Source organism: Apis laboriosa, unplaced genomic scaffold, assembly GCF_014066325.1.
Source record: "Apis laboriosa isolate Shangri-la unplaced genomic scaffold, ASM1406632v1 scaffold16_cov148, whole genome shotgun sequence".
Taxonomy (NCBI): Eukaryota; Metazoa; Arthropoda; class Insecta; order Hymenoptera; family Apidae; genus Apis; species Apis laboriosa.
Window position 1 is genome coordinate 1,670,008 of NW_025222129.1, and position 24,388 is coordinate 1,694,395.

General features: G+C 41.9%; 1 protein-coding gene across 1 annotated transcript; it reads left to right on the forward strand.

Moving 5' to 3' along the window:
• Positions 1-148: 148 nt before the first annotated feature.
• On the forward strand, positions 149-23,269 carry LOC122711077. The gene is made up of 3 exons (XM_043929496.1): positions 149-1,233; positions 12,363-12,456; positions 19,620-23,269. The coding sequence occupies exons 1-3, from the start codon at positions 1,189-1,191 to the stop codon at positions 20,324-20,326; spliced, it is 846 nt and encodes a 281-aa protein (XP_043785431.1). The 5' UTR covers positions 149-1,188; the 3' UTR covers positions 20,327-23,269.
• Positions 23,270-24,388: the final 1,119 nt, after the last annotated feature.

Genomic DNA, 24,388 nt, shown 5'->3' on the forward strand with positions numbered 1-24,388 from the left:
GAGACTCGGATAGATATGCGGCCGATGGGGGAGAGGGAGAAGGGGAAAGGAGAGGGGACGTTGGGCGCGAGGGAAGGGAGCGGAGCGAAAGAGGAAGAGAGGGGATGGAGAAAGAGAGAGAGAAGGAGCTCGTCTCGAAAGGGGAACGCAGAGGGTGGAACGCGGAGTTGGAAGTGGGGGGAGCTCGCGAGTGCGGGGGGCGAGAAGGGAGCTGGAAAGGGAGGGGAGGGAAGGCAGCTGCAAGCACGGAGTAGCGTGGCCTCTGGTGCGAGAGAGAGAGAGCGTGCGGTGGGTAGAGGAGGACGGGAGCAGTGTCATGGAGGCCAGTGTCTGGCTGGTGGCTGTCCGTCGACCTGCTCCCTTGCTTCGTTACCTGACAGCGCTCCTCAGTGTTTCCAAAGCCGCGTCCACCGATGGGTCGAGCCGCGATCCTCTAGTGAGCTCCTCAAGCTCGCCACGCTCGGATCCCACCACCACGTCGCCGATAAGAAGTGGAACCGAATCCGGGATCCGGTTGATCGTCCGCGGAATCCATCCCGACGTGTCCTGGCCAATCGGAAACGGAAGCTGTGCGTGTCGCGAGTACACGGTTTCCGAAGGGAAACGGCGGGTGAACGAAGAAGAACGATATATATATATATAGAGAGAGAGAGAGAGAGAGAGAGAGAAAGAGAGAGAGAAGGCAAGAGAGAAGAGGAGCGGAGTGTAAGAGGGAGATAGAAAGAGAGAAAGAGGGAGGAAAGTGACACGTTACGATACGATCGATCCAACGACCAAAGTTATAACGTGCGTTTAAAACGAACACGGGTCCGAAAACGCGATCGGGACAATGTGCTCGTGACAAGAGGGAGCGCTCTTTTCTCTTTCTCTCTCTCGTTCGTCACAGCCGAGCCGTTTTAAGTTTCTCGTGTACGTTCATCGGTGAAAGAAAGAAAGCTAATTAGATTCTTTCTCTTTCGACGACGACGACGACGAGGACGACGAGTGGCAAGCGAAGGAAGAATAGGAAGAGGAAGAAGAAGAAAAAGAAAAAGAAGAAGAAGAAGAGGAAAGAGGAGGAGAAGGAGGAGGAGGAGGAGGAACGCGCAACATCGAGCGAAGAAAGATACACCCGAGGAGCCCGAGGAGGAAACGGATAAAACGTGGGCGTTGAGTGATTGTTGTCGGTGCTAGTTTCCATTGGGAGTCATGAGAGATACCAGCGATATGATGTCGGAGGACTCCTTGTCCGAGGTACGTAATAGATGATAAAGTCGGTCTCGTTTCGTTTTCCTTGTTGTTTCATTCTTCGCTCCCGGTCTTTTCCATTATTCGACATTTGATCGCGACACGAAAGGAGAATCCCTGTCGATTTCGAGAAGAATCAAAACTTTAGAAGACAATTTAGAATTTCGACAGAGAAATGATGGAAAAATCGTGGCTCGTTTGCGTCAGAACGACGATTTAGAAATACATTGTGCACCGTGTACAGTGGCCCGTTTATAGGGGTCCCGGAAAGGAAACGCGTCCCACCTCGGTCTCCCGGCTTTCGTTTCCACCGGTGCTTATCGTTATATTTTATCCGCAATTTAACGCCTCATCTTCCAAACTTTGACAATGTTCGTTTGTTGCAAAAAATTTCTCTTCTTTTCCCTCGTTCGTACTCCCACTCTTCCATTTTTTATTTCCCTCGATTTCGAATTTCACTTTATCGATATACATTCGACTATTGTATAAATTATAATTCAAAGGAACTTTTATCTATACTCGCAGTTTGCATTCGACGTGTTTGACGTCGAATTTGACGCATTTTTCGCGTCGCGTAAATTAAGATACGATTAAATTTTCCACGTATACAAGGAAAAGGGGATCACGAATCCAATACCACTATCGGTTCTCCCGGTATCTTCCTCACCGGTACGTATGTAAATTTGCATTCGTTTTATGTTCAAGATACTCGTCCCCGTTTTCTATAGGTTCCCTTATATACGTGCATTTTATTCGACTCTTTGGCCGGGCTCCTTTTACCCACGGGGGAATAGAATTTGCTCTCAATTTTCTCGACTCTACTTTATCGAAGATGGAACAAATTTTCTCTTCAACCCGGATTGCACGAGATATCTCGCGATTTCGTGGAAAAATATAGGGAGCTCTTCCCTTCGCGGAGTGTATCGTTAATTTTTTTGGCCTCGAAAGGGGAAAAAAGAAAAGGATTCAGTTTTAAAAGGTGACGTTATTTAAAGCTCGCCACTAATTAAGAAGTTCAACGTTGCGACGACTAGTTCTCGGGAGAAAACAAGAAAGCTTTGAATCGATTAAAAAATAACGTTGCGGTAAACCAGTTATCTTTCTGTTCAAACCGGAAGAAAACTTAATCTTTGAGTAAAAAGAAAAAGTTTCGAATATACGTATAATTTTCTTCGTAGAATTCGTTCTTTCGAAAAAAAAAAAAAAAAGAAAAGAAAGGAAGAAAGATCCAAGGATTAATGTACCGAGGTTCGTAACTAAAAAAGTTGCCACTTCCATTGCAAAAGTAAAACGATAGTTTACTTTTCTATCTTGTAACACGTTTCTCCCGAAAAGTAATTTGTCAATGCTGTCTCGCGTTGCTGCTGGCTGTGACGACACGAGAAATAATTTGTTCCCTCTACCGTTTCGCCCGAGTCATTATTCATGAGCACTCGACTCCTTGCGAATAATGCAACGGTGTACAAACGGAAAAAAAGAAGAAGAAAAAAAAAAAGAAAACGCTTTTCGACGAGGCAGCAAATATTCCTTTAAATAAGATTCACTTTACTAATTCTCTCTATCTCAGTAATAATACGGAGTATTTTAAAAATTCTTCAAAATTTTCACCGTGCCGTGCGATCGATGTAACGTTCCGTATATAAATTCATATAAAATGATAAAATTATACAGAAATCGATGAAATTCGGATCGATGGACTGTTGTATTTCTTTTGAAGGCTCTAATTGAGACCAGAAAAAAAAAATATTGGATAGAAATTTTTCGACAAGATAAGTAAAATCGATAAATTCGACGCACGAAGATGGATAAAAAGAATTGCAGAGATCGAGGAAACCGATAAAATTTAGATTTCGATGTTGATCTCTAACTAAAAAAAGAGAATTTGGAGAAAAAATTCTCGCGAGCGATTGATGAATGGAAAGAAATCGAAGAAATCGAGAAAACGAGGAAGCGTTAAAAAGGGAAACTAGCCGATAAAATTCGGATCAGAAGGAGACGTTGATCGCGATCTCTCTCGATTCTAATTGAAAATGAAGAGGAAGGAGGGGGGAGAAGAGAGAAGAAAGCATTTTCGCTAGCTTCGCGGAATCCTCGTCGAGGGAAGAAAACGCGTTTGTTCCATAAATAGAACGTTAACGTTTAACAGGTTATAATGCCGGTGCATCGATCGTGAACGCCGAAAGGAAATGTCGGTCGACGTGTATCGAGCTTGCTTGCCGCTAATTAAAACGTTAATGGTACTCGCCGCATACCAATTAAAGTCGATGCATTCCCGTCCACTGTATTAACAGTAATTTCGTGCGTTTAATAATCGTCCTGCGCCCGAAGCGCTATCTTCTCTCTCTCTCTCTCTCTCTCTCTCTCTCTCTCTCTCTCTCTCTCTCTCTCATAAAGAAACTATCTCGTTTTCCCTCGAATCCTCGTGCGCTTTGATTGTTGGAAACGGACACGTCTGGTCCGTTCCCAAAACATTGAAAAGACTTTTGACGACGAAGCTCGTTACTCGATAATTTTAATTAAAATCAAACGCGAGAATCGCGACGGATTACATTAAGTATTAATTACAGTAACGTTACAGCAATTGGAATTGTTAAATAATTGTTTTCTTGGACGTACCGTTCCAATGATCTCGTTATTGTCGCGTTTCCACTCGAAGATGAAGGAGAACATCGTCGATTCGATCGATAAAAATTTCCATCGCGATTGTACGACGCGATCGGGGAAAAAAGGACGCGGTAATCGTAATCCTTGGCAATTGTTCGCCGAGGAAACGCGAGAAATTACGCGAATTACTACACAACGTTTCGATGTCGATCCCTCCTTTATTCGAATTTGTGAGTTTTTTTTTTTTTTTAGAAAAGAACTAAACTCTTGAGATAATTTTCACTCTCGTTCCCCTCTCGTTGTTGTTGTTGTTGTAGTATTTTGTCGAAAGAAGACGTCTCCGCTGAATTAATGCCGGGATTATCCTATCCTCGCTTAATGCTCGTTTCGCACGAAACAATTGCGCTCGGTTAAATTACACGGGGGAGGGGGAAAAATGAGGAGGAAATTTAAATCCCAGAGAGCGATGATATTCTTCCCTTCCCCCATCCCCTCCGATCTTTGGATTACCTCGAGCAACAGCAGCGATACCAGAGTCGCGCTAATTAAAATCTCATTTCGCCTGGAAACGTTCAACCGCATCCAATCTCGTCCAAACTCTGTCGAAGCAGGAAGAAGAAGAAGAAGAAGAAGAGGAAGAAGAAAAAAGAAAAAAGCGTATTCGCTCAGCAATTTCCAACGAGACCTTTTCATCTGGAATTTTATCTGTATCGCGGCACGAACGAGCGAGTCAAAGGAGGGAGGGAAAAACATTTTCTTCCACCATTTTTGTGTTCTGGTGGGAATAGAGGAGAGGGGATGAAAGAGGGGAAAAAGCGCGTTGCAATTACACGATTTCAGCATCGCGTCAGGATCTCGATAAGGTATAAAGCACGATTATACTGAGAGGCTGGGCGGCGCATAAGTTCTCGCTACCGGCAGATATTACTTTCCACCGCGTATCCCGCTCTTTCAACTCCTTCCTTCCGGCCAGATACACGTATATATACATAGCACGTATCGTGACGTCGGCAGATCTCTTAGGTTAGATTTTCCACGTAGTTGAGAAGTTTAATGTACGGAAATCACAATTCTCTTTTTTCTTTTTCGAATTTTTCCACCTGCCCCCTCTGCCCTTCTTATATCAACATCGGCCCCGAAAATTGTCCGATCTCTCTTCGGGAGCGTTCGAGAATCGATTCGCTTTGGCTTTTTTTTTTGAATTTACTTCGCGATTCGCAAAATCGCGAAAAAAGAAAAGAAAAGAAAAAGAAAGAAGAAAGAAAATTGGAGAGATAATTTGCAATACAGGGATTCCTCGTATCCTCCTCTGAAATCGATCGCAAAGATTGGAATAACCCGATCGCAAGAAGCCTCGGTTGAAATATTCTCTCCTTCCGTATCGAAATCGTTACCGATTTTTCGTCCCTCGATTCGTTCAGTTGTCGTGAAATCTAAATTTCAAATAGAATCTTATTTCGCTGCTACGAAAACTTTTTTCCATCCTTTTCTTTCTTTTTTTTCTTTTACCTCTGAGACAGAATCGTATTTCCTTTGAATTTTTCCCCTCTTTTTCATCACGGGAATTATCCCGTGAATCCAAGCTTATCTTTTAATTCCATTTCTCATTTTTTAAATACAAAAGAAAGAGAAACACACGCATACACACGTACACACGTAGACGTACGCGCTATCTCGAAACAGAATCACGTAGAAGGAAGAAATTTTCCCTTTTATAATTTAATAACCAACGCGAAACACGTTCTCAATTTTAAAACGTATAATTTACCATTGCCCGCGTATAATATCCACTCGTGTAGACATTTAATCAAAATTATACTAAGTTGAACAACAACCCGCGCTCTCTTTAAATTTTAATCCAGACCAAACGAAATATCCACTTGATCAGCTTACTGTCACCACTTTGTCCCCGATATGCGATATAAAAACCGCCATTTCCCTCCCCCGCCTCTCCTTTTTATCTTCCCTCCTCTTTTTTTCTTTAAATTATCCTCTCACAAAGCCCGGCTATTTGTCCAATGGATTTCTCTCTCCCTCTTTTTTTCCCCTCTTTCACCACCCCCTTTCACCCTCTCTCGCGCGTATATATCCAAGCTTCCTCTCTTAACGTCGAGAGTGCATTTATTCGAGATACAACAACGATTCTGTTAAGCGTCCCGTTTTATCGGTTCTCGGTGTAAAATCGATTTATAACATGCAAAACGCGGATGGGCCCGTATCATATTTACGATACGGTAATATATATATATATATATCGTTTACGAACCAGCGCGTTTTGTTCGCTCTCTCTCTCTCTCTCTCTCTCTCTCTCTCTCTCTCTCTCTCTCTCTGTCTCTCTCTGTCTGTCTCTCTCTGTCTGACGACCATCCGTGCTCGCGCAAGAGTATCGATATTCGATATCGGTCCGCAGGACGATAACTGCGTTTCAATAAAACGAGCGCCGCATAAAAATGTTGTAAGCGAATTAATACCGCTATACGGGACCTCGTTTTCGACCCCCTTTATTTCCATCGATTAGCCGATTATCGGGTCCCTCGGTTTCCCAGCGGCGGCGAGAGCATTGCGAGACCACCGTCTCTCTCTCCACATCCACCTTGGCCGCCTTCGATCTTTACACGCCGCGCTCGCGTATTTTATCGTTTAACGGGAATTTCCGATCAATTTTCCATCCCCATCATCTGGGAAATCCTCTGTCTAGGTAGGTAACGAGGATAATTTTTACGTTCTTACGTTTCCCTTCTCTTCCCTTCCCTTCTCTTCTCTTCTCTTCTCTCTTTTTCCTTTCATAAATCAAATTTAATTATAATTTATCAACAACGCGATAAAAAGTTCGATCGAGAATGAGCAAATGTAATTTATTCGTTTATTTCGAAACGCGATAAAGATAATCTTTGAAGATGGAAATTATAAATAACGTTTAAATGTAACGTTATTTTTATTATCGAAGGGATAAAAAAGTATAAAGGGATCTGCTGGAAAAATGAGGAACACATTGAGGGGCACGGGTTAAATACGGGTATTGCTATTTTTTCCTTTTTATTAAATTAGATTTTTAAAGAGACATTTATTTTCGGGATTATATCCTCGCTATATCGTCTATATTCGATCGGTCCCTCGTTTATTATTATCCTCATCGATTTCTTCGATTTATATCGGCGATCCGATAATTAACTTCTTTTTCTTTCTTTCTCCTTTTTTTTATTATCCTCGTTCTCATTCTTCCTCTCCCCTGTAATTCTTTTAATTACCATTCACGCGGCACACACGGGTAGGGGGGGGGGGAGGGGGCAAAGAGGAGGAGGAGAATGAAATTCGATAATTCAACAAGAGGAAATACAGTGGTCGTCGATAGGATCGTTTATTGTATCATGTCAATATTTTACCACCCCCTTTTTCCGGGGTTGTCGTTCCGCTACCTTGCAGGCAAAAATATCGGTTTTCGATAGCAGACAGTGCACCGACCTGGCCACCACCATTCCAGTCACAAGAATTAAACGGTACACTCGCGTGAATAAAAATCGAAACGAGACGCTCATTAACGATCCCTCCCTTTCGATAATCCATTAACCAATTCCAATCAAATTTTCCGTGTTTTCCATTCCGTGTTTATCGCGGATTTTCCATTTACCTATCATTTGGAAAAAGAAAAAAAAAAAAGAGAGAAAAATTAGGCAATTTCGAAACTCGTGCGAATAAAAAATCGAAACGGGACGCGTACTCGCTCATTAACGATCTTTGTCCACTTTTGGATGATCCATTAACCTCTCCAATCAAATTTTCCATTCAATGTATTTATTTTCCATTTATCTATCATTTTGAAAAAAAAAAAAACATTAGGCAATTTTGAAACTCGTTCAACTTCGAATGATCAAATTTTCCATCGAATCGTATTTATCGTGGATTTTTCATTTATTTATTATTTATAAAAAAAAAACTAGGCAATATCGGAGCTCGTGCAGCCTTGAATAATCAAATTTTCCATCGAATCGTATTTATCGTGGATTTTCCATTTATTTATTATTTATAAAAAAAAAAAAAAAATTTCAGAGCTCGTGTAGCTTTGGATAATCAAATTTTCCATCGAACGTATTTTTCATTTATTTATTATTTATAAAAAAAAATCCGGCAATTTTGAAATTCGTATACCTTTGAACAATCAAATTTTTGAACGTATTTATTTTCCATTTATTTGTAAAAAAAAAAATTAGGCATATTTTGAAGCTCGTGCATCTTTGATCAATCAAATTTTCCGTCGAACGTATTTATCGTGGATTTTCCATTTATTCATTATTTATAAAAAAAATCCGGCAATTTTGAAATTCGTACACCTTTGAACAATCAAATTTTCGTATTTATTGTGGATTTTCCATTTATTTATCATTTATAAAAAAAAAAAAAAAAATTAGGCAATTTCTCGTGCACCTTTGATCAATCAAATTTTCCAACGAACGTATTTATCAGCGGATTTATCCAACTAAATTTATAAAGAAACGAGCAATTTCGAAGCTCGTGCGAGCAAAAAATGGAAACGAGACGGCCTGGCGAATTAAACGAATCCCGGCGAATGAAATTTTCCGTCGAACCGTCGTATTTACTTATCGTGGATTTTCCATTTATCTATCATCTATACATCTATACAGAGGGAGGAAAAAGTTAAGCAATTTCGCCACGGATTACCGGAGTATCATCGGAGTTAATTTCGTTCTAATTTATATTAATGCTGGGCGAGTGAACGACCGGTTATTAAAATTCCTTTGTATTTGCAATTTAGATCGATGGTGGAGAGAGGTTAGCGGGCGGAAGTAATTTGCGCGAGCATTTTATGGACAAATTAGTCCCCGTTTATCGGGCATTTACGCGCGTTTAAAATTGATAAGCCTGTTCGAGGGATTGGTTAGATAGCCTCATAACGAGGCTAATTTCTGATTAACTGTGTTTCAACTGTGATAAATTAACCTGTGTTCTTTGGCGTATATATATTTTCCATGGAAATGGATTAAACGACATTTCTTCGATCGAGAAAAGAAATGTCTCTTAAAATTAAATTATATATATATATATATTATAAAATATATATATATAATTTAAATTACTATAAAATTAATTGTCGGACGAGATAATAATTAAAACAAGAAAAAAAGAAATCGATCGAACTTCATTTAAATCACGAAGATTGACTAACCCGTGTTTATTCAAGGGAGAAGAGATTAATGAGATGTAATCCACGTAATCGTATCGAACGAAAAACAAAGAAGAAGAAGAAGAAAGAAAAGAAGAGAGAGAGAGAGAGAGAGAGAGAGAGAGAGAGGGAGAGAAGAGGTGTGCAACAGCTTGTTAACGCATTAGCTTTTTCAACACGCTAATCCATCTTTTCGCGCGTTCATTTTCTACCTCGTTACAAACTTTTATTTAACGAGCGAGCGGTTTGCTACGCTTCCCGTGTTGCCCGCCGCTTTCATCGCTGCAAACTCTCGCGCTTTATATAACTCATTGCTTTCCACCCTCCCTCGAAAAGAAACAATCGACCAACAAGAATCGATCCACGCGATCTTCTTTTACTCCCCCCTACCTTTATCTTCCGTCCATTTTTTTTTTTTTCTCCATTTCCCTTCTTCTTTGCCGTTCGCTTCGAGCGAAACTTTCTCGATCCCCGATTTTTTTTCGTTCGAAACGAACCGTCACAATGGGCGCACAATTACACAAGGGGGAACGGCTCACGCCTTATTTAAATCTTGGTTTAAATAAAGCAGACGGACAGATAAAGCGGAGACAAACGGAGTTGAAAGAAGAAGTTCGAGGGCGGGGATCTCAAGTAAAATTGAATCCGAAAAGTTTTCTTTCCCAGATTCTCCATCCGACCATCTTTACATCTTTTCGACCTTTATTTTTCGTCGTAAAAATAGGAGGGAGGGGAGGGCAAATTGTTCTCCCATCCGTGGATGGAAAGTGGATGGAAATTTATCGTCCTCGAGAATTGAACGTGGCGCGCTGTTACGATTACTACGAAATAGTTTAAAATAGTGTTCACCGCTCTCGAAATTTCCTTTCCCTCCCCTTTCCCCTCGTTGGAAAACTGCGCGCCCCTTAGACACCGTCCGCATCCTTGCCACCATCGTGTCAAGGGCTCGATTAACCACGGAAATCTCGGGCGAAAACTGGGTCAGTTTGCGGAGGAGAGCTTTATTTACCCTCGCGAATCAATATTCATCCCTCGGATGCGCTATTAATCTTCAACTACGGTTGATCTTTCCGCAACCCTTCAAACTTCGAAGCTTTAAACTGAAAATTGCATTCTTGCAAATTGTATCCTTGGTTCGAAACGACACATTGTTGGAAAGTTTGCGGAAGACAGAAAGCTGAGGAAAAAATTCTTCTCCGTCCGCCATCTCTAGATAACGAGGAGGAGGAGGGGGATGAGCAGCGGGAAAAAATAAATTCCAAGCAAAAGTGGACAAAAGTTTCTCCACTTTGTTTCCTTTTTTTTTTTTTTTTTTTTTTTTTTTTTAAACGTCTCGTGTCTCATCCTCGCCCCGTTTTACCGCCCGTTTATTATCCTCGTTTTCCACGATGATAAAAATATTCTTTCCTCCGTCGCTTCCTCTCTCCTCCTCTCGAACAAAATTTTCCTTTCTCCAAACTTGCACAAGAGACTCGAGCTCGAAACGAAACGTCGTACGATCGATCCATCCAGTAATAAATTTGGCCGATCCTTTTTTTTAATTGCAAGTGCAAACTCGTTCCCCGCGAGATTTCTTTTCAATTCAACATTCCAGCAATAAGCTTCGAGAAAGGATCTCTTTTTCTCAACTACTGCTTTTTCTCTTTCGTAACATTGGACCCATATGTGATTTGCATACTTGCCACGAAATCGCGCCCCTTCGATCGATTATAACGCACGCATCCCCCTCAGAGGCAGAGATTCCTCGCGTTTTTTCACGTAAAACGTATCATCGAAATTATCAAACGTTTTTTTTTGATGCCTTTGAACCCACGTCATCCTTCGCAAGGAGGGGTACCCTTTCGTCCGTTTGGATAATTATTGGCCGAGATTATTATCGGCCGAGCAGAAAGAGAAAATAATTTCTTTCCCTCCTTCTTTTTTTTTTTTTTTTATTCCAAGTCAACCAGAAGCCATAAAATTGATTATATCGATGGAAGGGAAGGGTCGGTTTTCACGGTCGTTTATTGCCGCGTTCTCTGGGTCACTGGGCGCATTTTCACGCACCCCACGCAATAAATTTCCTCGATTTACGGATGACCTCGATGGCCGAACGAACGAAAGGAGTGAAGCCTCTAAGGGACGATGATCGCGACGGTTTTAAAGATCGAATCCAAATCCAAAGCGGAAGACTCGATCGAATTAATTGCAAGTGAATAAATGTTTTTAAAATGATTAAAATGTAAAATGAAGAAGGGAAACGATGAGAGACGTCTCTCTTTCTCCGATGATCTTTCTTTCTTTCCGATCGATGATTCTCTTCGATAATAAAATCGAATATATCATCACGTCACAATCGTTTGTTATTTCGAAACAAACGGCTCGCCTCACTACTTAATTAATCGAACACACGCTCTATAAAATCTCGCTCTGTAAATTTCACGTGAATCACGGACGATAACGAGATTACAAAATTTAATCAAGATTAATTACCATCTGCTCGCCTATTGGCGAATAATTTCGAAACAAAGCTTACTCGATCGATTAATCACGAATCGAATCGAATCGTCATATCGTTCGACGATTCGCTCAATTTACTTCCACCGGTTTCCATTCTTTCTTTCTTTCTTCTTTTTTTCTTCCAGCATCGATTTACCTTATTCTTATCGGGCGGTCCCGGTTGGATTTCGTTCTCGTCCTCCCTTCCCCTTTTTAATGCCCTCTTTATTAACGGTGATCAGCTTTTAAGGGATTGGAGAAGCGGCGGTTTAACGAACGTGATTCGGCAGGTCGATTTTATGGGAAATCGGTTTTGGGCCATCGAGTCCCACACGTTTTACACCGTGCAATTTTAATCTAAATTAAGAGGAGGGAGGGAGGGAGAGAGAGAGAGTCGGTGTAACGACGGATTACAATGTATATTACGTTAATGAGAGCCTCGCGGTTCCACGTGTTTCAATTTTTCGAAATTGATATAGGGGGGGATGTTCGTTAAGACATCTTCTTTCCAAACTTTTTCTCCTTCCTTCCTTCCCTCAACTCTTCGATAACGCATATTTATCCCGATTTCGTTCTCGATTATAATATTCGAGGACAGATATTCGTCATTTAATGATAATAAATCTTATCCTATACCGACGAAAACGGTTTTCTAACCGAGGTTAAATTAATAATCGAGTCAACCGTATACTCTCTTTTTTATTCCCAATGCTTCGACTCGTAATCTCGTTTCTTCGTTCGTCGGAGAATATCCATCGATATTTCCAGGAACGAGATCGTTTCGAGGGGAGAAAAAGGATGAAAGAAGTCGAAGAGGGATGAAGAAGAAGCAAGAAACGAATCGGTTGTGAAAAGAATCACGTTTTGGTTTCAGGACACGATGATGGACTGCGAGGGTGACGCAGGAGGGTTGGACGAGCTGGTCGACCTCGCGACCGACGTCGCGGATTCATCCCCGACGATTCGAGGTAATTAAACTTTCATTCTTCGTTCCCTCCTCCCCCTCCTTCCCCCGCGCCGAACGGCAGGTTTTCGAACAGGATGTTTTCGTTTAAAGAGGGGAAGGGCGCGCAATTAGGGGCGCGATCGAGCACCACTTCGAATCCCTCGAAATGTTCGGGGCGCTTATTATCGGGCCGTTTATTAACAATCGGGTCAATTAAAACGAGGGGGATGGATAATCTTTCTCGAGAGAATCTTCTCTTTCTCGAATGCTTATTTCTTTTCCTCCCCTCCCCCTCTCTTTCCTGGAGATGGAATAATCACGACGCAACTTTTGGTCGATCTCGTTTCCTCTCCTCTCCTCTCTCTCTCTCTCTCTTTTCTCGATGATGTAATATCATTATCCCTGGAGGCGTTCATAAAACGCGCAAACAAGTTTCTTGCAATTCAAATTGCTTTCCTTGGAATATCCTCGTTTCCATTTCTATTCCTAACTACCCCCTTGTTTTACACTACTACCTTTCCCCACCCTTTCATCCCTCTGCGGTGGAAACCGGTGTGCATTCGCGCACTTTATTTGCTCGTTAATTAGATTGTCGGGGGATGGTGGGGGAAGGAGAGGGGTATTAAGAGGGAGGGAGGGAGAGAGGAAGAGAATAGGTTGGCGGTGTAACGAGGCAGAATAACGGCGGTGGGCGTTGGAGGGCGCGGGAAGGGGGTGGGCTCTCGAAAATTGTTAAGCTAAATAAACGTTCAGCTGCGGGGAAAATTGGCAGAAATGCAATTACTCCCCTCCCACTGCACAAAGAGGGAATATTTTCCCCCTAATATCCCCGGGACAGAATAATTATTTACAGCCGCAAGAAAACTCTTTGTCACGTTGGCTTGTTTCACTTTGTTGTCTCCTCTCCTCTCCTCTCCTCTCCTCTCCGCCCGAGCTTTATAAACGTATCGTTAAAAACGTTTTCTTTGCGTCCTTCCCCTTTCCTCTCGTCTCCTCTGACACTGGCCGGTCGTCCCTCCTTTTTTCCACCGAGAAACTTCCAGGGAAAACTCTCTCTCTCTCTCTCTCTCGCTCCCTTTGTCCCTCCCCCCTACGTCTACGTCGGAAAAATGTGACAGTTATGAAATTACATCCTCCTCGTTGATCGAGGGATAAAAGACCAACGAATCAAATATATTTCAAAGGATATTCTCGAGATAAAAGGAAGAGGGAGAGAAAAGAAGGAAAAGAGAATTCTCCAAATTAGAAACTACCAGCGGAATACCAGTTTTTCGCTCCTCCTCGTCGGAGAGGTAGAGAGGAGGAAAGAAAGAGGGAGGAAAAAAGGTGTTCAAAGGAATCCGTTGGAGAAAGAACAGAAGGGAGCGTTGGAGAAAGCAATAACAACGAGATTGCGAAAAGAGGGGGAGGGGGAGGCTTGCCTCCCCGGTTCTCGTCCCGGTTGAACGGTCAAAGTCGAGGCCGGGACGACGAGGTTTGGAACGTGGGGGACCCTGGTCCCTGCAATTCCTTCCCCGCGGAGAAAAACACAGATTTTCCTCCCGCTCGATTGTTTCGAGGAGAGCTAAGATTCCCTCCTCAACACCTCGCGCAATTCACGAGGGATCGAAGGGATCGTTGACTTCTCGTCTCTTCCGTGATTCGTGATGATTCCTGTCCACTTACGCCACGCGTCCGATAATAATCGGCCCTAATTATCCGCTCCTCCTCTTCTCCACTCCACTCCTCCCCCCTCTTCGAGCGCTTCGCTCTCGAACGAGATAGCTCCTCGATTCCTTCGAGGCCCTTGGAATCCTGGTGGATGGTCACGCGATCCGAAAAAATTCGATTCGAGAAACACCACGGTGTTTCCTCCGTTTTGTTGATCGTTTTACCTTCTTTCGAGTTGCCTTTTTTTTTTTAATTGCTTTAATCAGCACGCGTCGATCGGTCGTCTTCGATCGATAATTTGTAAAAGGCCCCGATCGCGATCTCTTATTTATTCCCCGATTTCTTTAATTGGCCGAAACGGTCGTCACTTTTATCTCACTGTCCACGGACGATCCTGTTGGACGATCCTTGGCCGGTGTCGTTTTTATCGTCGAAGGAAAGGAAAAAAGAAAGGAAAACGTTTTTAATTTATATTCGAAACGTTTCGAGTCAAGAAACGGATATAGAGAGATTGGCTGATATATAAAATGATTATTTATCAAGCGATCGAAATTTACTCGAAATTTCGATTCGAGGCGTTGCTGCGAACGAACTTCGAGAACGAACTTTATTCCTCGACTTGTGTTGTGTCTCGTAGGTCGAACGTCGACCCTTTGTCAAAGAAACGGAAGAAAGGGAAGAGAAGAAGGGGGATAATCGAGTTTGCCCGGGAATATGGGAAAATTTGTTGCTTTCCACGCGAGAAACTCACGCTGGAAACATTTCTCGATCCTTTTCCTCTTACGAGGATGCGCGGTATAAAAATCCCAGAAAACTTTTATTCCTCTCCTCCCTTCTTCCATCTGTCTGGGAATCCTTCAACGATCCTTCTTTTCTTCAAGAATCCACGATCTCGACCTAATTTTTGTACCCGCCTCGATGCAACATTTTCATACCGATAATAACAATTTGGAGAAAAGAATTAATCTCGATCGAACTCGCGACTCCGAAACGTGTCGTGGAGAGTTCGAGCAACCGATCTTCAAACCGATCCTTTCCTTTTTCCCAAGGATCACAGACGTGTCTGTAAAATTTAATAGTCGAAGTTACGTTGCTTCCGTAATCGTGGCAAACGATTATTATTACCAAGAGAGCTACCAATTATAACAGCTATAAACGTTGCTCAAGCATTTTAACAAGTGATCCCTTCGAGTAACTTTTATTTTTTAACCGGTTTTAATTGCCCAGTCACTTTTTCAACGGGTTAATGGCCAACGACCATTGGGAGGAGGGGGCAAGAACGGTGTAACAGTTTCCAAACTCCATTTAAGTAAGATTCGTTAAAATTTGTATAATTAATCATCGAAAAGCGGCGGGAGAACGCGAGAAAAAAAAAATAAGGGACCCCTTTTTTGAGATATGAATTTTATATGCTAATAGGTGCTCGAGTATCTTACAACCGTTTCGATCCTCGGCGGAGAATTCAGGCTGGCAATTTCTCGAGGCAATGGATGGAAAGGGGATCGAATTCATCCCTTATCTATAAATTTCGTTTCATTTTTCGGGCGCGTTCTCTTCCTCTTCAGGAGGAAGAATAGTAGAATAATCTCTTTTTTCCTGATAATCTATAACGCCTAGGAAGAGGTTTTTGCTCGCCTTTTTTCGGGGAGGATTTGTTCCTCGTGATCATCTTCGTAACTTAATGTTCGATGGGGAGGGGGGGATTGTCGTAAATTGACGGAAGAGGGTTTATTCTTCCCGGGCAACGATCATCTTTTTCGATTCTTTTTTCGAACGAGCAGAATCTTTTAAGTGGATCTTATGAAAGTTTTATCCGGGTTTATAGTTTGCTCTTCTTTCGAGATCAAGTCATTTCTATCCACATTTTTCCTTTTTCATTTTTCCGCCATTTCGTTATACCGTCTCGAATATCAAAGATCGTTGGCAAGTTGTCGTTTCAGACGATGTTTAAAAAATTTAATAATTGAAGTTACGAATAAAGTTACTTTAATTCATTGTTCGAAATAATCGTAGGTTGCCAAATAATCGTAGGTTATACGAAAAGCGGATCAATTGTAATAGTTACGAATAAATTCAAACTTTTCAAAATTTCAAATTCAAAATTTTAATAAGTAATTGCTTAAAGTAATTTTATTCGAAATTTTTAATTACTTTTTCAACCTTAATGTCCAATCCTGTAAAATATAGACAATGATTTAAGTTAGGAATAAAATTACTTTGATAATTTATTGTTCGAAACATAATGATAATAGGTTGCCAAATGAATCGATTATAATAGCTGCGAATAAATTCAAATTCATTAATAAATAATTACTAATTAACTTAAAGTAACTTTGTTCGAAACTTTTGACAAGTTATTTCTTCAATTTTGGGTTAATGTTTAATTCTGCCTGAGACGTAGATAGTGATAGAATTCAAATATTTTAATAAGTAATTATTTAAAGTAACTTTATTCGAAATTTTTAATTACTTTTTCAACCTTAATACCCAATCCTGTAAAATATAGACAGTGATTTAATAGTGAAGTTAGGAATAAAATTACTGTGATAATTTATTGTTCGAAACAATAATAATCGTAGTCAAATGGATCAATTATAGTAGCTACGAATAAATTCAAGCATTTTAAATGAGTAATTGTTTAAAGTAACTTTATTCGAAATTTTTAATTATTATTTCAACCTTGGATTAATTCTGTCGTGGATGGGCAAAATTTAATTAGTTGGAATTACGAATAAAATTACTTCGATAATTTATTGTTCAAATTCATTAATAATTCATAAATAATTACTAATTAATTTAAAGTAATTTTGTTTCGAAACTTTTGACAAGTTACTTCTTCAATTTTGGGTTAATGTTTAATTCTGCCATGAGACGTAGATAGTGATAGAATTCAAATATTTTAATAAGTAATTACTTATTTTTAATAAGTATCTTTATTCGAAATTTTTAATTACTTTTTCAAGTTACGTTTTTGAGTTAATGCCGAATTCTGGATGGGCAAAATTTAATTAGTTGAAATTACGAATAAAATTACTTCAATAATTTATTATTCAAATTCATTAATAATTCATAAATAATTACTAATTAATTTAAAGTAATTTTGTTTCGAAACTTTTGACAAGTTACTTCTTCAATTTTGGGTTAATGTTTAATTCTGCCTGAGACGTAGATAGTGATAGAATTCAAATATTTTATTATATTATTATATTTTAATAAATAATTACTTAAAGTATCTTTATTTGAAATTTTTAATTACTTTTTCAAGTTACGTTTTTGAGTTAATGCCGAATTCTGTCGTGGATGGACAAAATTTAATTAGTTGAAATTACGAGTAAAATTACTTCGATAATTTATTGCTCGAAACATAATGATAATAGGTTGCCAAAATAAAATTACTTCAATTTATTGTTCGAAACAATATTAATCGTAGATTGCCAAACGGATCTGTTATAAAAGTCGCGAATAAATTCGAATTCATTAATAAATAATTACTTAATTAACTTAACTAACTTAATAATTACTAATAACTAATTCATGAGACATAGAAAGTGATAGGAAAAATTTAATTTAGTTGAAGTTGTGAATAAGATTACTTCGATAATTTATTGTTCGAAACAAGAATAATCCTAGCTTGCCAAACGGATCGATTATATAGCTGCGAATAAATTCAAATTCATTAATAAATAATTACTAATTAACTTTTTGTTCGAAATTTTTGTCTCGAAAGTTTTACTTCTTCAATCTTGGCTTCTAACCGAATTCTGCCGTGGGACGTGGGTAACCCAACTACACGGTTCACCCTTCGCGGAGACCTTTAAATCGTTGACTAACCTAACCCAATCCATCCGCAACCTCTCCTCGTCCTGGAGAGACCATAGAAGCGAGAGACATTTAAATCTTGCTATCCCTGTGGGAACGTCCGGCGTCCACATCCTGGGGGGGGGGGTTGTCCTCCGGAGGAAAAAAACAATGAACTCGTTTGTGTGTGACTGGTCCAGACGTTCCGTTCCGGCGTTTCGATGGGATGAAAAGAGAGAGAAGGAAGAAGAAGAAGAAGAAGAAGAAGAAGAAAAAGAAAGAGAGCACGTTACAAAAAAAAGAAAAGAAAAGAAAAGGAAAGGAAAGGAAAGGAAAAAGGGAGCACGGTCTACGAGAAAAAAAAAGTCTCGCGAGATGGACGTGATCCGGTTTCCTATATCGACTCCTATAAATTATAATTTCCTTTTCAATTTATGCGAGACGAGATTTATTAAACTCGTTCCTCGCTCTGTGTGAACTTTTATGGAGAGAGAAAAAACAGAGAGAGAGAGAGAGAGAGAGAGACGAAGATTTATCTCTGATCGATCTTCCACGTTCCTCGAATTTCACCGCTCGAGAATATTCCCTTCACCCATTCAACCGCTATTTTATCAAAACTGGCATCCCTGTGGAAGATACACACTCTCGCACACGCGGAAAACACCATTTCCACCTAAATACGAGCAAATTCTGTTTTCCAGAGTACCCAGACACAATGTCGTTACATAATTCATAACGGAACAGCAGACTTTCAACCCTCTCCTCCAGAGAGACTAATAGTTCCCCAAAACTTGTTTAATCTCCTTTAATCCGACCGTATTACACACCTCCGCACGTATCTTCCCTCTTCTCAATTCAACGCGTTCCCCATATATTCGTTTCCCGGCTATATTTTCTTCAAATATCCTCTCCATCTTCGTAATTGAGACAAATCGTGGGAGAAAAAAATCTCTCTCCCCCTTTAACTTTAAACCTTGCAATATCGATATCGTATCTCCTTTTTTTTAAAAAAAAAAAAAAAAGGAATCTCCTCCTCCCATCCATCCAAAGCAGTTACGATCCAATTTCGGTATCCCCGGTTTAATCGTTCGATCGAAGACCACGGTATCCACGCCGTGGTTCCCACAAGACGAACTGACCCTCTACCACCACCACCACCACCACCACCATCACCATCACCACCACCGTCAGACTTTCTCGAGGGTGCTGCACGCACACGAGCGAGAGGGGTGGGTCGAAAAGGAGAGAGAGGAGGATCGTGCGAAATTCGATGATCCGCGGGAAGAAAGGAGGAAGGACAGAGGCGTAGCGGCAGGTAGTTCCCATGGGAGGGTGATGGCGCAGCATTCCCACAGGAAGGGCGCGAGCGCGAAACACTCGTCTCCTCGAGGCGAGTTCCGGCCGAATTCCTCTTCGATCATTTCCCCCCCCCCCCCACCTTTCGATTCGCTTCTTTTTTCTTTTTTTATCCTGAAAAATATCCATTCATTGCCTATTTTCTCCAATCCACTTTTATTATTATTATTATTATTATTATTATTATTATTATTATTATTATTATTATAATAATGGATAGCGAAACGGGAGGCTCGAGGTGGAGACTCGATTTTCGCGGTCGACTTTCGCACGGAAAGCGGGGGAAGGGAAGGGACTGTCGGTTCGAAGCGCGGGTGTAACACATCCGCCACGTATGCACACGCACACGCACACACCAAATCCATTGCACGGTCTGCGCAGATGCCGCGGAGAGGTTACTGGCGTTGTTGGGCGTGGACGAGGAGGAGAACCTGGTGTCGTCGTCGTCGTCGTCGTCGTCGTCGTCGTCCTCCTCCTCCTCGGAGGACGAGGGCGTGGAGTTGGACGAGGAGCTCGAGGAAGAGGAACGGGAGGACGGCAGATTGTTGCACCAGCTGGCCGCCTCTTTGGCCAACGAGTTGAAGCGGTCCCGCGAGAGGCAGACCACCTCGGCAGCCAGAGTCGCGACCACGACCACGGCCACGGCGACGGGCCTCGTCGACAGGGAACCGCGTCGAACGGAGGCGATGGTGGTAGGGACGAGTTACCCGGATCACGGTTGCCTTCAGGATCAGAGCTTCAAGGGGGGGACGGGTAATTGTCGCGACGTCGCTGCGTCGAGCAAATGGCGGAGGAGGCAGGGGGAGTCGCCTCTGCCGTTCGGCAAACGGCGGCGGCGACCGCGTCTCGAGGGCCGTTCGAGGACCCCGGGCCCCGGGCAGGAGCCGGCCGAGCCGAGTTTCGTTCGATGGACAGGCCGGGTTGTTCCGTCTTCGTCTTGGAACGCCGGCTGGGATGCATGCGCCACGGAGGCCCTCAGATATCTGGTCGAGGACGAGGGATTGCCGCCTCATCATCCCACGGTGTTGGCCATGAAGGACCATCTGGAGGTGCAGAGGGAACGGGCCTTCCTTCGATACGCCACGTAAACCAGTCGCTCTAGATTTTTATCCTCGAGACGAGGTACTTTTTTGTTCTTTTTTTTTTTTTTTTCTCCCCTCTTCCTCTTCCTCTTCCTCTCTGGAGGAACTGCTTCCAGCGAGGAACAGGAGAGCGTAATCGCGATCTGGGACGCGATGGTTGGAAAGGAGAGCGCCCGTTCCACCCGTCTCGAGGTGGAAGTCGAGGGGAAGGTATACGCGGGGAGGGGGAAGGGCAACCTCTTTAGGTTACGATGCTCCCCCTGTGTGAATCGGAAAGAAAAAAGGGGGAGGCAATTTAGAAGAAAGGAAACAATTGTTGAATTCGTTGATACTCGTTTTTTTTACTTTTTTTTTTTAAGAAAGACGAGAGGAAAAAGATGAAACGTTCTTCGTTAACGTTCGACCTCCGTCTACTCCTCCTCTACTGGGGATAGATAGAATAGACGGCCGTTGGTAGACATTCACTTTTCAATCATCTCGGACCGGTGGCCGGTGATCGTCCACCGGTTTGCTCCATGCTCGAGCACACGGGGCTATCTGTCGCGATAAAAGAAAGGAAAATATAAAGAGAGGAGGAGGAGGAGGAGGAGAAGCAGCTCTTCCCATTCGGATTAAAATGCATTCATGCCGCGTGTTCGTCAAAAGCAAACGACGGACGCGCTTTCACGAGAGAGAGAGAGGGATAGAGAGGAGGACACCGGCGCTCGATTCGTCGAGCGAATTCCAAAACTTGCTCGCAGTTGCGGAGAGGAGTGGCCGAGTTGTTGCCTCTCGTTCCGGCCAACGAGAGAAAATTACCGCGTGAGAATCAAAAGTGAACGCTCCCTCCCCACCCCCTCTCTTCGATATTCTCTCTCGTGATATTCTCCTTTTTTCTTTTCTTCCTTCCTTCCTTCCTTTCATTTTCATTTTTCTCCCCCTCCCCTCCACGCGTTAGAAAGTACGTATATTATTAAAATAGAGATTCTAAAAAAAGGTTCGAACAAATTTTTAAATTAGAAGTTAAGAACTCTTAAAGAAGCGCTTAAAGAAGCACCGCTAACTAACCGTGTAAGCGTACGATTTCGTTCTTTTTCTTGTTTCTTTTTTTTCTTCTTTTCACGAAGAAAAATAGAAAGAAAAAAGAAAGAAAGGAAAGAAGAAAAGGAAAGACGATCGTCTGTGCGATCCGTGACTCTTCTTCAGGTTCCTATCCATTGATGATGATACGGTCAGAGGGAGGATGAACTTAACATCCAATGGCGCGTCACGAACGTACGTAACGTAACGTCCTCATTTTTTTCGATTGCACCAAATTGGTTATACATATACAAATTAATTTTTTTTTTATATTCGTTCGTACAACGAGTCGCTTTTTCTTTTTCTTTTTTTTTTAATCATTTTTCTCTTTCCTTTTCTGTTTCCTCTTTCGTATCGTTTTAGCGTTCGTTTTTTTTTTTTTATTTTATTTTTCATATATACATTAGTATTTACCTATAATATCGTTTTCTTTCTTTTTTTTTTTTTTTAATATTCGTTATTTATTGTGTATCGCGTTATTATATGGTTAAGAAAAAAAAAAAAAATTCCCCTCTTCTCCCGCAACCCCTTTCGATCCATTGGACGTTAGATTCGACTCCGCGAGAAACGAATGTCAATAAACGATGTCAATACGAGGGGGAGGTTCATACGCTGGATCGATATGAACGAGAGCAACGGGGGAGGGGGTTGTGAACCCCAGTTTAACCCCCCAGTTAACCAGAGTTTCTTAATCGATTGTCGAGACGTTTTTTCAAAAAAAAAAAAAGAAAAAAAACACACACATACACACACATAGACAAAAGAGAGAGAAACCTGTAGATTATTTTATCGCGCATCACTTTTGCCTGTTCGATCCTCCTCGCGTGGAAGAATTCGTTTTGGAGGATCGAAAAGCGAGAAGAGACGTCGCCTCGTCGGTTTTGAAATCAAAATCAAAAAAAAAAAAAAAAAAAAAAAAAAAAAAAAAANAAAAAAAAAAAAAAAAAAAAAAAAAAAAACAAAAAAGCAAATACAAAAAGAAAAAAAGAAAAACTAAATATTCCTAGGGCAAACTCCTGTAGATTATTTTAAGCGCGTGATAAATTCGTGCGAATTGTTCGAACGTTGCATCGCATCTCGCCCCTATCAATCCTCTCGCAATTTCTCACGTTTACCAAGTGCCTCCGTTTCAATCGCTCGTTGATCTTATCCTTAACTAACAAAAATCCTCGCTACCTTTTAAATAAAGAGAGAGAGAGAGAGAGAGAGAGAAAACAAGAAAAGAAAAAAAAAAGAAAGAAACGTCTACTCTTGGAGAAAGAAAAAGCAGCGATCATGCTGTGCAATGTTCGATCGATTCGAAAGGAAGAAAAAAAGAAACAAAAAAAAAAAAAAACAAAAAGAAGATGGTATACGAGAATTTGGATCCAAATGTCGTCGATGGATTTAAACTCTAGATAAATATTATCGATTCTGAATCACGATTCGTCGATACGACGAATAATCTCTAACAATCGAGCAAATCGGAATTGGATATAGACGGAGGAGAAGAGTTCAACGTCGACATTCGGATCGATGAACAAACGTGATGGGAATTATACATATATATATATATATATAGATTATAGAGAGATCGGCGAGTGATTTTGGATCGACGATCACGACCTCGATCGCGAGTCACCCGCCATCTCGACGTAAACAATAATTTTTTTCCTCTACGCCTATATACGAGACGTGCCACACGTTGGGCGATAAGCAACCCTTTCGTCGACGATTCTCGTCTCTCGAGTCAGGATCAATCGGAGGATCCTCGATCGTCGTCCCTTGTACATATGTATGATATCGTATCGTTTTAACTTATACACGACTACTTGTTACTTTTACAATAAATCATTGTAGATAACCATCGATTGACCAGTAAATAAACGAGAGCTAAGTTAAATAATTCGATCCCCGCTTTCTTCATTCCCTTCCTCCCCTCCACCGAATCCTCTTCCTCTCGAATCTCTTACGTCTCGCTCGTTATCTCGGTTGGGAGACAATTTTCCAGGTGTCGTCGCGGCTTCGCCCAGAGCTTCCCTCCTTCGCCTCGACGTAAACCGGAAGAGGAGGAGGAGGGATGGATGGTCGTCGTGGAGGAGAATCGAAGGGAGAAACGAGAATCCGTCCAGAGAAGTCTGGGAATGGCACGCGACCGAAAAGGCCGATCCCGGGCAGCTTATCGTGGCGCAGCTTGCCTCGAGGATCTCTACGCCAATGGGGCATCTGGTGTCGGTTCGTAGCACATGCCATGCATCTGCTCCGTCGAGGTACTTTTGTTGTCTTCGACGTTCGCTCGAAAATAAGTCCGAGGCTGCTGTTACCAAGGGAATCTATGCTTATTCCCCGCCTATAACCCGCGACCGTCTCGTTTCGAGGATTCGGACACCCCATTAGGGGGGAGGGTGATTGGCGATCGAGCAACAAACCTCGATCGAACGGAAATTTCAATCGAGATCGGGCCTTCTTCCGTTTTGAAAACAAAATTGTTAAAGTCTTTTACCAGTCCTCTTAGAAGAAAGGGAAATTTCCAAATTGCCAATCCACCAACTTTCTCCATCGAAGTCCGCCAAACATTGCCCCTTTATCGTATTCCAATATCTCGATAACCTGTCGACTTTCCAACCGACCCGCCAATTCAAGATTCATCACCCCTCTTCGCATAAGTTTCTCCCCCCCCTGAATGAAAAAATTCTCTCGCCGTTTAATTCGAATTTCGTCGAATTCTAAACTCTCGCTCTGCTCTAATCTCACCCCCGGAAACACGCTGCCGGGTGTTCGCTTCCTTCCTTTTCTTCTTCTTCTTCTTCTTCTTCTACTTCTTCTTTTTTTTCTTCTTCCGGGCGAAATCGTCTCGATTTTTTGGACTGGTGCGGGCCTGGCAGAGAGGGAGGGGGAGGAGGAGGTGGCTGGAAGGGGAGGGAACAGCTGTTCCTGGCCGAGCCGTCAGATGGTATCCCCGTGGCTCGTCAGCTGCGGGGGTGAAAACACGAGAAAGGGTTGAGGAGATTCGTTTATGCCGATCGTCCA